Genomic DNA, 9370 nt, shown 5'->3' with positions numbered 1-9370 from the left:
ATTGGGCGAGTGTCGCCTGGGAGGACGAGGCGTCGATCTCGGTCAGTCGCGGTCAGTCGCGGCCAATCTTCGAGACCGGCAGGCCCCTTCTCGGCGGAAGCGGCGGCGGGCGGCGGCAGGGAGGGGAGGGGCGCAGGGAGGACGAGCAACGCCTGAGCAAGCAGTAGCAGCAGCAGCAGCAAACCGGCTGCAGCGTGCGTCAGCGCCTCCAGCCGGTTTGGCCCGACCTCAGCCTCGAGGCGGCGGCTCGCCGACCTACATGGTGAACACCAAGTCGGTCTCTGTCCGCCTGCCCGTTCTCGACTGTCCGTGTGGCGTGCGATCTCTGGGCCCTGGGCTGCGCTTTTGTGTGAAGGCCAGCGTCAGGGCGGGAGACGGTGTTGTGCATTGTATTCAGAGCACCGCGTGAATGCGAGGGGTGCGAACACGGTGAAGACCGCGGAATACGGTCGAATACAGCGGAGGGCGTGTCCTCTCGAGTGGAGGACAAGAATCCGTCTTCCGCTTCTAGACTCGCCGACCGCCGCAGCGCGTTGATGGCGGCGGCGGCAGCGAGCGCAGCCTCGCCGGAGGCCGAGTCCAGGAGCGAGCGCGCAGAGTCGTACACCCCGCTCTCGGGCTCGAAGAAGCGCTCCGCCTTGCCGCCGCCGCCATCGCGGTGGTGCATGCCGTGGGTGAGCAGCAGCGCGGCATAGGCGAGAAGCAGGGCGAGAAGGCCGCGCCGCCGCCCGCGCTGCCGCACCGGCCTGCCGGAAAGGGCCGCGAGCACGTTCGCCACGACGAGCTCGGAGTAGTCGAGCAGGGTGGTGCGCAGCGGGCCGCACCGCGCGAGGCCGAGCGACCACAGGCAGAGCGACGCCGCACACGCTGCGCCAGAGAGCAGCAGTGCGTGCGCGTTTGCGAGGGCGGCAGCAAGCGGCGGTCGGTACGCCGCCGCAAGCGTGGCGGCGACGGCGGCGTGCGTGGCCGCCGCGAACACCGGCACGCTGATCCGTCCATGAAATAGGCTATCACTGCCGAGGTAGAGGGCGGCCGCCCTCAGGCACTGCGAGAGCACGTGCGCCGCCGCCGCCGCCGAGCGGCTGGCCGTGCGGGCGGACGCGAGCGGCTTGCGGCCCATGAGGAATGTCGTTCGCTGTCTGTCCGCTCTCGACTTTGCGTGAGATGGGCGTGGGCGCGTCACGACCAACGACCACCGCGACGGAGGATTTGGGCTCCTTGTCGACAGGGAGTAGGTGCGTGTCGTGTTCGTGTGTGTGTCTGTGTGTCTGTCTCTCTCTCTCTCCTCTTTCTCCTCCTGCCTGTGTGTCGAATCACCCCCATGCGCACTCAAAATCATCGCAAACCCCGGCACGCCCTCTCGCTCCCTCGGGGCTGCCCGCGCGGGCGCCACACGCAGCGACCTCTGGAGCGCCGCGCGCACGTGCCCCGCGGCCCGCTCTCGCTCGGCGGCGAAGAATGCCTTTGCGCCGTCTGAGATGGTGCGCCGGGCGCTCTCGTCGCGGAGAAGCTGCTCCACCTTGGCGTGCAGCTCCTGGGGCGAGTCAAAGTAGGTGACGTGCGGCCACTGCACTCGGCGAACTGGAGCCACTGGGCCGCCGCCGCAGGGGTGCACGCGTCGTTGGGCTCGAGGCCCAGCACGGCACGTCGGCCACACACACACACGGCACAGGCTCTTCTTTCCTGCCAGTCCCGTGCCAACCCGGAAGTGTTGTTGCCGGAGATCTTTTTCTCGAGATTCTCGAGGTGGATATCCTTTGGCCGCGTTGGGTAGCGAGGATTGGTGTGACGCGATCCACGCAGGCGTGGTTTCTGACGGCCGACCGTCAGTGCACGGAGTTGCCCCTTCTCCGACTGCCCCGGCTAGTTCACGAGTTTCGCGGGAGTGACCCCATGCGTCAAACCCGAGACCTAGCGCGGGTGGGTCGGAGGGAGCTCGCTGCCAGGAAGGGCGGTGTAAGATCTTCTTTCGGGGTCGGCGAGATTCTCTGGAAGGCGGCGAACGCGCTGTGGGCAGAACAAGCTGACGCGGGCCCGTCGCCAGACGACGCAGGGCAGAAGACGGTGAGGCGGAGCAGACGCGCAGGGCGAGACGAGGGAGGGAGCAGGACTTTGCGGAGATCAGCAGGAGGATGTACGAAGAGTTGGCCTGCACACGTTTTTCTCGCCAAGTACTATCTATATTCTTTTTCCGTACTCTTTCCGTATTCTTGTCCAAAACAGGGTCTATATTCTCAAATATTCTTCATATTCCTGCTGAAAATCGCTGAAAATCGCATCGAAAAAGAATATAGAATCGGAAGAATAACGTGTACAGGCCAAACGAAGAGATTAGGAGCAGCAGGGACCCGAGGGACCATGATCCATGTGGAAGACGGCTAGTGCTAGTCCCCCATCGGGAGGACGACCCCGGCTAGTCGCCGACCACACCCACAAAAGAACCCTGCACAAAGATCGCAAGGGCGGGGACCTGTTCTTTTTTACCCACCTCACAGGAGAGAGGTGTCCTTTTTTATTTATTTATTTGACGCGGGCCCAGACCTCGACGAGGATCGAGGTGACTTGGACCACCAAGAATTGGCTAGGGCCTGCGAGCAGAAGCAGCGTATCTCAGTCGTTCTTCACACACGGCCATCGCAGAGCAGATTGTGTGAACCATGGTGTCTAGCGCGCGCGATAAGGTTTTTGCTCGCCTTCCCTGGGACCCCGAGTTGCGTGACTGTCTCTGAACTCTGTGCGATTTCGGGCCCGGGGTTGTGCGTTTATGTGAACCATAGGACGTATTTCCTCGGTGCCTCGCCGTGGCCTCGCAGGAGTCGCTTTAGGCTCCCTGGATTTTTCGTGAGATTGGAGAGATCTGGTCGAGCAGCAGCTCGTCGCCCGGCAGAAAGAAAGTAGTCCCGGGTCAGTAGTAAAAAGAAAGAACGAAAACAGACAACCAACGAGCGGTGGGAGGAGGACAGGGTCCCCACCTGCACGAGCAGGATTTTGGGACAGTCCCAGTAAGCCCAGTGCACTTGGAGCTTGGAGTGCAGTTTGGGTAGCATCAACCAAAAAAAAATCTTTTTTCGCAATGCGACTTGAAGCTGCCCTGGCGGCGGCACACCGCCGCCCGCCGGTGCCAGAGCTCTGCTGCTCAGCCGCCTGCCGCGGCAGCTGGCGATTCACCCTCGGACCGCCTCCCTCTCTCCGGCAGCGCGCCTGACCGGTGCGGCCTCCGAGTTGGCGCCTAGCGCGCGCGATAAGGTTTTTGCTCGCCTTCCCTGGGACCCCGAGTTGCGTGACTGTCTCTGAACTCTGTGCGATTTCGGGCCCGGGGTTGTGCGTTTATGTGAACCATAGGACGTATTTCCTCGGTGCCTCGCCGTGGCCTCGCAGGAGTCGCTTTAGGCTCCCTGGATTTTTCGTGAGATTGGAGAGATCTGGTCGAGCAGCAGCTCGTCGCCCGGCAGAAAGAAAGTAGTCCCGGGTCAGTAGTAAAAAGAAAGAACGAAAACAGACAACCAACGAGCGGTGGGAGGAGGACAGGGTCCCCACCTGCACGAGCAGGATTTTGGGACAGTCCCAGTAAGCCCAGTGCACTTGGAGCTTGGAGTGCAGTTTGGGTAGCATCAACCCAAAAAAATCTTTCCTTTTTTCGCAATGCGACTTGAAGCTGCCCTGGCGGCGGCACACCGCCGCCCGCCGGTGCCAGAGCTCTGCTGCTCAGCCGCCTGCCGCGGCAGCTGGCGATTCACCCTCGGACCGCCTCCCTCTCTCCGGCAGCGCGCCTGACCGGTGCGGCCTCCGAGTCGGCGCCTAGCGCGCGCGATAAGGTTTTTGCTCGCCTTCCCTGGGACCCCGAGTTGCGTGACTGTCTCTGTGCGATTTCGGGCCCGGGGTTGTGCGTTTATGTGAATAGCGCCATAGGACGTAGTTTCTTCTCATAACAAGGCTGTGAATGCGCTGGCGAGTAGAGGCCCCGCCCACCCAGGGTACCCCTCTCGAGGGCTCTTTCGAGGCCTCGCCGGGGCTCTGCTCCAAGAGACCTCGGAGAGTCGCCAGGTGAATGCGTTTACGTGAATGAGGATTGTGCGAAAAAAGTTCGCTAGCGCCCCGAGTGCGTCCTCCGCCTAGTCCATGCCCAAGCCCGCGACTCGAGCTCTGATCGTCGGTGCCTCCGTCGTGGGCCTCTTGCTGCTCCTCCGGCCTCCGCCGCCGCCGGCAACGCCGGCTCGCGGCTCGGCTCGCCTCGCTCGTCAAGCTGTCGCTGCTGCCGAGCGAGCGCGGTCCGTTGCTGTGCATGAGCCCTGCCACGAGCACGGTCACCTTCTTCCGCGGCCCGCCCTATGTCGCCGCGGCGTCGCTCTCGCTCTTCCAGAAGCGTGCGGTGATGGTGGATAACTCCAGTGCCTTTCGGATGCTGACAGACGACAGCAACCATTACGAGTGAACCGACAACGCGTTTCGGTGATGACCGAGAACCGTTTCTAGGGGGGGGGGGTCCACGTCCTCGTTCTTGTACGTGCTTTTCTTGTGTGTGAGAGAGAGAGCTTGCAGCCTCTGCCATTCTTCTCGCCAGGATTCTCATCACAATTTTGTAGTCCGTCGAGAAGCGTGTACTGGACTTCACGATTTTTTTTTGCTTGGACTCGGCGGCGCGCCGAACCACCCCGCGCGCGAACCACGTTGTGGTGAAGATCCTATTCTCCGCAGTGTTCAAACCTGGCACCGCGTCGCGTGGCCAGCGCTTAACCTCTCCGTCATGGCCATGGCGTCGCGCTCCGGCAAGCGCGCTCGCACCGAGCGCGACGGCAACGGCGGCGAAGAGGGCGAGCCCGTGGCGGTCGCTGCCGGCTTCGAGGAGCCCATCTTTGGCGCGCGCACCGTCGGCCAGGTCACCACGCTGGCGCTCGAGGGCGAGGACGGACCTCTGGCGTCCCTCGATCTGCGCGGCGTCGCAAGCGATCACGCGGGCGCCTGGTACGTCGCGACTAAGGACTCGGTGCTGCACGTCTCGGCGGCCGGGCGCGTGCGCACCGTGGCGACCTGCGAAGGCGGCAGGTTCTCCGGCGTCGCTCTCAGCCCGGACGGGAGCGCGCTGTTTGTGACCGACGCCGGCAACCACAAGAACCGGCGGGTGGAGGTGGCGACTGGCGCGGTGACAACGTTAGCAGGCAGCGGCGAGGAAGGCGATGCAGACGGCGTCGGCGGCGCGGCGCAGTTCAGCTGCCCACACGGCCTCGCCATCAGCCCGGACGCGAGCGCGCTGTTCGTGGCGGACTGCGACAACCACAAGATCCGGCGGGTGGAGGTGGCGACGGGCGCGGTGATTACGCTCGCGGGTAGCGGCGAGGAGGGCGATGCAGACGGCGTCGGCGATGCGGCGCAGTTCAACGGACCATACAGCCTCGCCGTCAGCCCAGACGGGAGCGCGCTGTTTGTGACGGAGTACAGCAGCCACAAGATCCGGCGGGTGGAGGTGGCGACTGGCGCGGTCACTACGCTCGCGGGCAGCGGTGCCAACGGCAGCGTTGATGGCGTGGGCGACGAGGCGCGGTTCCGATACCCAATGGACCTCGCCAGCAGCGCCGACGGCAGCACCCTCTCGGTCTGCGAGAGCGGCCGCCTCCGCCAGGTCTGCGTGGCGGCGCCTCCTCCGCCTCCCTCCTTCGCGCCGCTCGTGGTTCCGCCCTCCACCTTCTCCGCCGACATGGGCAAGATGTGGGGCGACGCCACCCTCCCCGAGGGCAAAGTCACCTTCCTGGTCGGCGACGACGAGGAGCGCGTCGAGCACGTCACAAAGGCCGCCCTCTGCGTGCGGTCCGTGTTCTTTCGGACGATGTTTGGCATCGGCATGAAGGAACGCGACGCCGCCGAGGTCACGGTGCTCGAAACGGACCTCGCCAGCTTCACCGCCCTCGTCCGCTACCTCCTCACCGACCAGTTCGACCTCGGCGAGGGGGAGGGCGAGCAGGCGCGGCGAGCGCTCGTGCTGCGGCAGCTGGCGCATAAGTACCAGCTGCCGCGCCTCGAGCTGCTCTGCGCGCAGGCGCTGCAGGAGAGCGTCGGGCCGGAGACCGCCGTGCCGCTGCTCGAGGCGGCGCACACGACGGGCGACGGGCGGCTCCTCGCGCAGTGCCGCCGCTTCGTGGCCGACCACGCCGCCGAGGTGCGCGCGAGCGGCGGCGTGGAGCAGCTGCGCAACCTGGGCGTGGCCAAGGGGCTGCTCGGCGACGCGCTCGACCAGGTGGCGGAGCTGAAGGGGACCGTGGCGGCGCGCGACGCGGAGCTCGAGAGGAACCGCACGCAGAGCTGAGGTGTGGTTTCACATTCTCTGGCCGACCGCAGCGGCGCGCGCGATCCGTCATCCGCGAAGCCCTGCTGCCTCTGGGCAGTCACTCTCCCGCGTGAGGAGTCGTGTCTCGTGTAGGTCTTCCCTGGGACCCCGAGTTGCGTGACTGTCTCTGTGCGATTTCGGGCCCGGGGTTGTGCGTTTATGTGAATAGCGCCATAGGACGTAGTTTCTTCTCATAACAAGGCTGTGAATGCGCTGGCGAGTAGAGGCCCCGCCCACCCAGGGTACCCCTCTCGAGGGCTCTTTCGAGGCCTCGCCGGGGCTCTGCTCCAAGAGACCTCGGAGAGTCGCCAGGTGAATGCGTTTACGTGAATGAGGATTGTGCGAAAAAAGTTCGCTAGCGCCCCGAGTGCGTCCTCCGCCTAGTCCATGCCCAAGTCCGCGACTCGAGCTCTGATCGTCGGTGCCTCCGTCGTGGGCCTCTTGCTGCTCCTCCGCCGCCGCCGGCAACGCCGGCTCGCGGCTCGGCTCGCCTCGCTCGTCAAGCTGTCGCTGCTGCCGAGCGAGCGCGGTCCGTTGCTGTGCATGAGCCCTGCCACGAGCACGGTCACCTTCTTCCGCGGCCCGCCCTATGTCGCCGCGGCGTCGCTCTCGCGGCGCGTGCGCCAGATCGTCGCCGCCAACCCGTGGCTCACCTCGGTGCTCGAGAGGGATCCCGACTCGGGCCTGATGGAGGCATACTACCACCAGCCGTCGCCAAAGCCGTGCTTTGAGGTGCGAGCGGACATTCTGCTCGCGAGCGGCGCAGCATACGATGAGATGGTGCGCATCGTCGACCCCGTGGTGTGCAAGACGAGCGACGCTTCCCTCGGCACGGGCGAGCGACTGTGGCGCGTGTGCCTAATCCCGGACGCCGACGAGCCGGATGGGCGGTTTGCCCTGGTCGTCAGCGCGAACCACTCGCTCCTCGACGGGCACGGCTTTTACCGCCTCCACACCATGCTCTCTGCCGGTGCGGCTGTCGAGGCGCTCAACCCCGTCCGCAAGCAGGAGTTGCCCACGCGGATCCTTCAGGCGTCGGGCGGCGAGGAGAGCGCCATGGCGGTGTGCCCGCCCGGCTTCCTCGCGCGCTTCCTGTTTGGCCAGCTGCGCGGCGCCCTCTTCCCCTCCACCGTCCACCTTGGCTTCCACGTCGACGAGGAATGGGTCGCGGCTCGAAAGGCGGAGGAGACGCGCGGAGACTCTTTTGGCACCATCGCCGACGGGGTGCGGCTGCAGGAGATGCGAGAGAGGCGGATGAGATACGCTCGGGGCGGCCGGACGCTCTCCGTGGCGGGCGACCCCCTGTATTCGGACAGCGCACGACGGTCGTGCCACCACAGGTTCCCTTTGTCAGCACAAATGACGTGCTCGTCTCCGCCTTCCTCAGCGCGCTCAAGTGTCGGTGCGCCATGATGGCCATCAACTTTCGCGGCAAGGTGGCGCCGCCGCCGGGACGCCGGCGGAAACTCTCGAGGATGAGGATGAGCCCGCCACGTCGTTCACCGCAGGTCACCGGGTGCGGCGAGGCGGACGCGGGCAACTACGAGGACTTGATGACATACATGCCTCCCGACTATGCGACGCCCTCGCTGATCCGCAGGAGCGTGACGGGGCGCGGCGGCGTTTACACACGAGCCGCAGAGCCGCGCACCGCACAGCTGACCAACGCGGAGCACCTGATGGGTGGCACATACGGTGCAGTCACCAACTGGGCATCGTTCGCCAAGGCTCGCCCGCTGCTGCGGAGCGCGAGGCGGCGGGGCGGGCTGCGCACTCACGGGGAGGCGCGGGCGGACGTGTACCGTAGGCGCTGAGCGTGGACGGGTGTGAGGCGGAGTACCTCCACTTACCGCTCTTTGACTTCCCAAAGGCGTGCCCCGCCTGCATATGTGGCTCGATGGTCATCTTTCGTCCCGGAGAAGGCAAGTCAGTCGCGGCCATGGTTGCGGGCTCGCAGGCGCTGATCGACGCGGTCAAGGCGAGCGGGATGGTGGGGCTGCCGCTCCACCTCGGGACACAGCGTCAGCGAGCGGGAGAGGGAAGGTAGGCAGAGCGTGGAGGCGGGCGCTCTGTAGAATAGACGGGGCGGAACACAGTCAGGCCACCGGACCTGGGCACCGGAACTTTGAACACAAAAAACACGCACCCCCGTGTGTGTTTTCTTCGCGCGCCCAACCCTGCTACCCTGGTGTGCGAGCCCCCCGCCAACCGCCGGTTCGCGATAGATCACCACCCCTTCAAGGTCGTGAGCTGTGAAGGTCGGGATTTGTTAATTCTTTTAGACAGAGGCGTTATTTCTTGTAGCACACGCGCCACCGCCAGTGCACAAGGCTAGTTCCATTTCACTCTGACACGCTACTCTTGAAAACGTCCAACTGAGCTCCGTGTTGCTCCCAGCGCCCTTCCTGCGACGCGCACTGACTGGCCGACTAACACAGGTACACCGCGGAGCCGCCCGCCAAGCACTAGCCCAACAGCGGGGCGACCGCCCCCTGCAGGTAGGTTTGCCGCTCCTTGGCCGTCGCGAAGCCGTCCCACTCGTAGAATGGAACGCTGATCACCCTCCAGCCAGCCGCCGCAAGGAGGCGCCGCTTGAGCAGCGTCGGCCCATTGGGTCTGCGCACGCCCCGGCCGTCGGGCAGCAGGAAGTGAGAGGGGCCGTCCACCTCGACCGCGATGCGTGACGAGGGCAGCGCCAGGTCGAGCGAGTAGCCGGTGCGCGGCTCGAGATGCTCCTCCTCGAAGCCGGAGCGGACGGCGGCAAGGGCAGCCGCTACCGAGCGATGCAAACCTGACGGCCGAGCTACGGTCGCCACCATAGCGTCGCGGCAAAGCTGGCGCTGGGGGGCGGGGAGGAGATGCTGCTGGCCGTCTTCGCCTCGCTCAAGAGAGAGCCAGAGCTGCCACTGGTGAAGCTGAACGCGGCCCTCCTCGCTCCACCTTGACGGATCCCGCGCGAGCGAGTCGCTGATCACGCGGGCGCAGTCGGCAAGCAGCGCCTGGTGATAATGGTCTGCCGCTGCATAATGAACCTCGGCCGGGGATTAAGGG

At 65.4% G+C, this 9370-nt stretch overlaps 4 protein-coding genes across 4 annotated transcripts; 3 read left to right on the top strand and 1 right to left on the bottom strand.

Moving 5' to 3' along the window:
• Positions 1-52: 52 nt before the first annotated feature.
• EMIHUDRAFT_460485 (hypothetical protein) lies at positions 53-1196 on the bottom strand (the record flags this gene model as incomplete). Its single annotated transcript, XM_005790125.1, has 3 exons — positions 522-1196; positions 151-255; positions 53-86 (listed from the first exon to the last, which is right to left on the bottom strand). The coding sequence occupies exons 1-3, from the start codon at positions 1118-1120 to the stop codon at positions 53-55; spliced, it is 738 nt and encodes a 245-aa protein (XP_005790182.1). The 5' UTR covers positions 1121-1196.
• On the top strand, positions 1165-2845 carry EMIHUDRAFT_251942 (hypothetical protein; the record flags this gene model as incomplete). The annotated part of the gene is made up of 7 exons (XM_005790124.1): positions 1165-1235; positions 1400-1481; positions 1747-1829; positions 1947-2064; positions 2224-2309; positions 2496-2557; positions 2826-2845. 7 exons carry the CDS (start codon positions 1165-1167, stop codon positions 2843-2845), a joined length of 522 nt encoding a protein of 173 aa, XP_005790181.1.
• A 2847-nt stretch (positions 2846-5692) lies between these two features.
• Positions 5693-6298, top strand: EMIHUDRAFT_373118 (hypothetical protein; the record flags this gene model as incomplete). The annotated part of the gene is made up of 1 exon (XM_005790123.1): positions 5693-6298. One exon carries the CDS (start codon positions 5693-5695, stop codon positions 6296-6298), a length of 606 nt encoding a protein of 201 aa, XP_005790180.1.
• Positions 6299-6951: 653 nt separating this feature from the next.
• Positions 6952-8444, top strand: EMIHUDRAFT_446951 (hypothetical protein). Its single transcript, XM_005790122.1, has 4 exons — positions 6952-7543; positions 7660-7755; positions 7828-8046; positions 8127-8444. Exons 1-4 carry the CDS (start codon positions 7007-7009, stop codon positions 8364-8366), a joined length of 1092 nt encoding a protein of 363 aa, XP_005790179.1. The 5' UTR covers positions 6952-7006; the 3' UTR covers positions 8367-8444.
• The last annotated feature ends 926 nt before the right edge of the window (positions 8445-9370 follow it).

The sequence above is a fragment of the Emiliania huxleyi genome (genome assembly GCF_000372725.1).
Source record: "Emiliania huxleyi CCMP1516 chromosome Unknown EMIHUscaffold_1213, whole genome shotgun sequence".
NCBI lineage: Eukaryota > Haptophyta > Isochrysidales > Noelaerhabdaceae > Emiliania > Emiliania huxleyi.
This window is presented reverse-complemented; position numbering and strand designations above follow the sequence as displayed.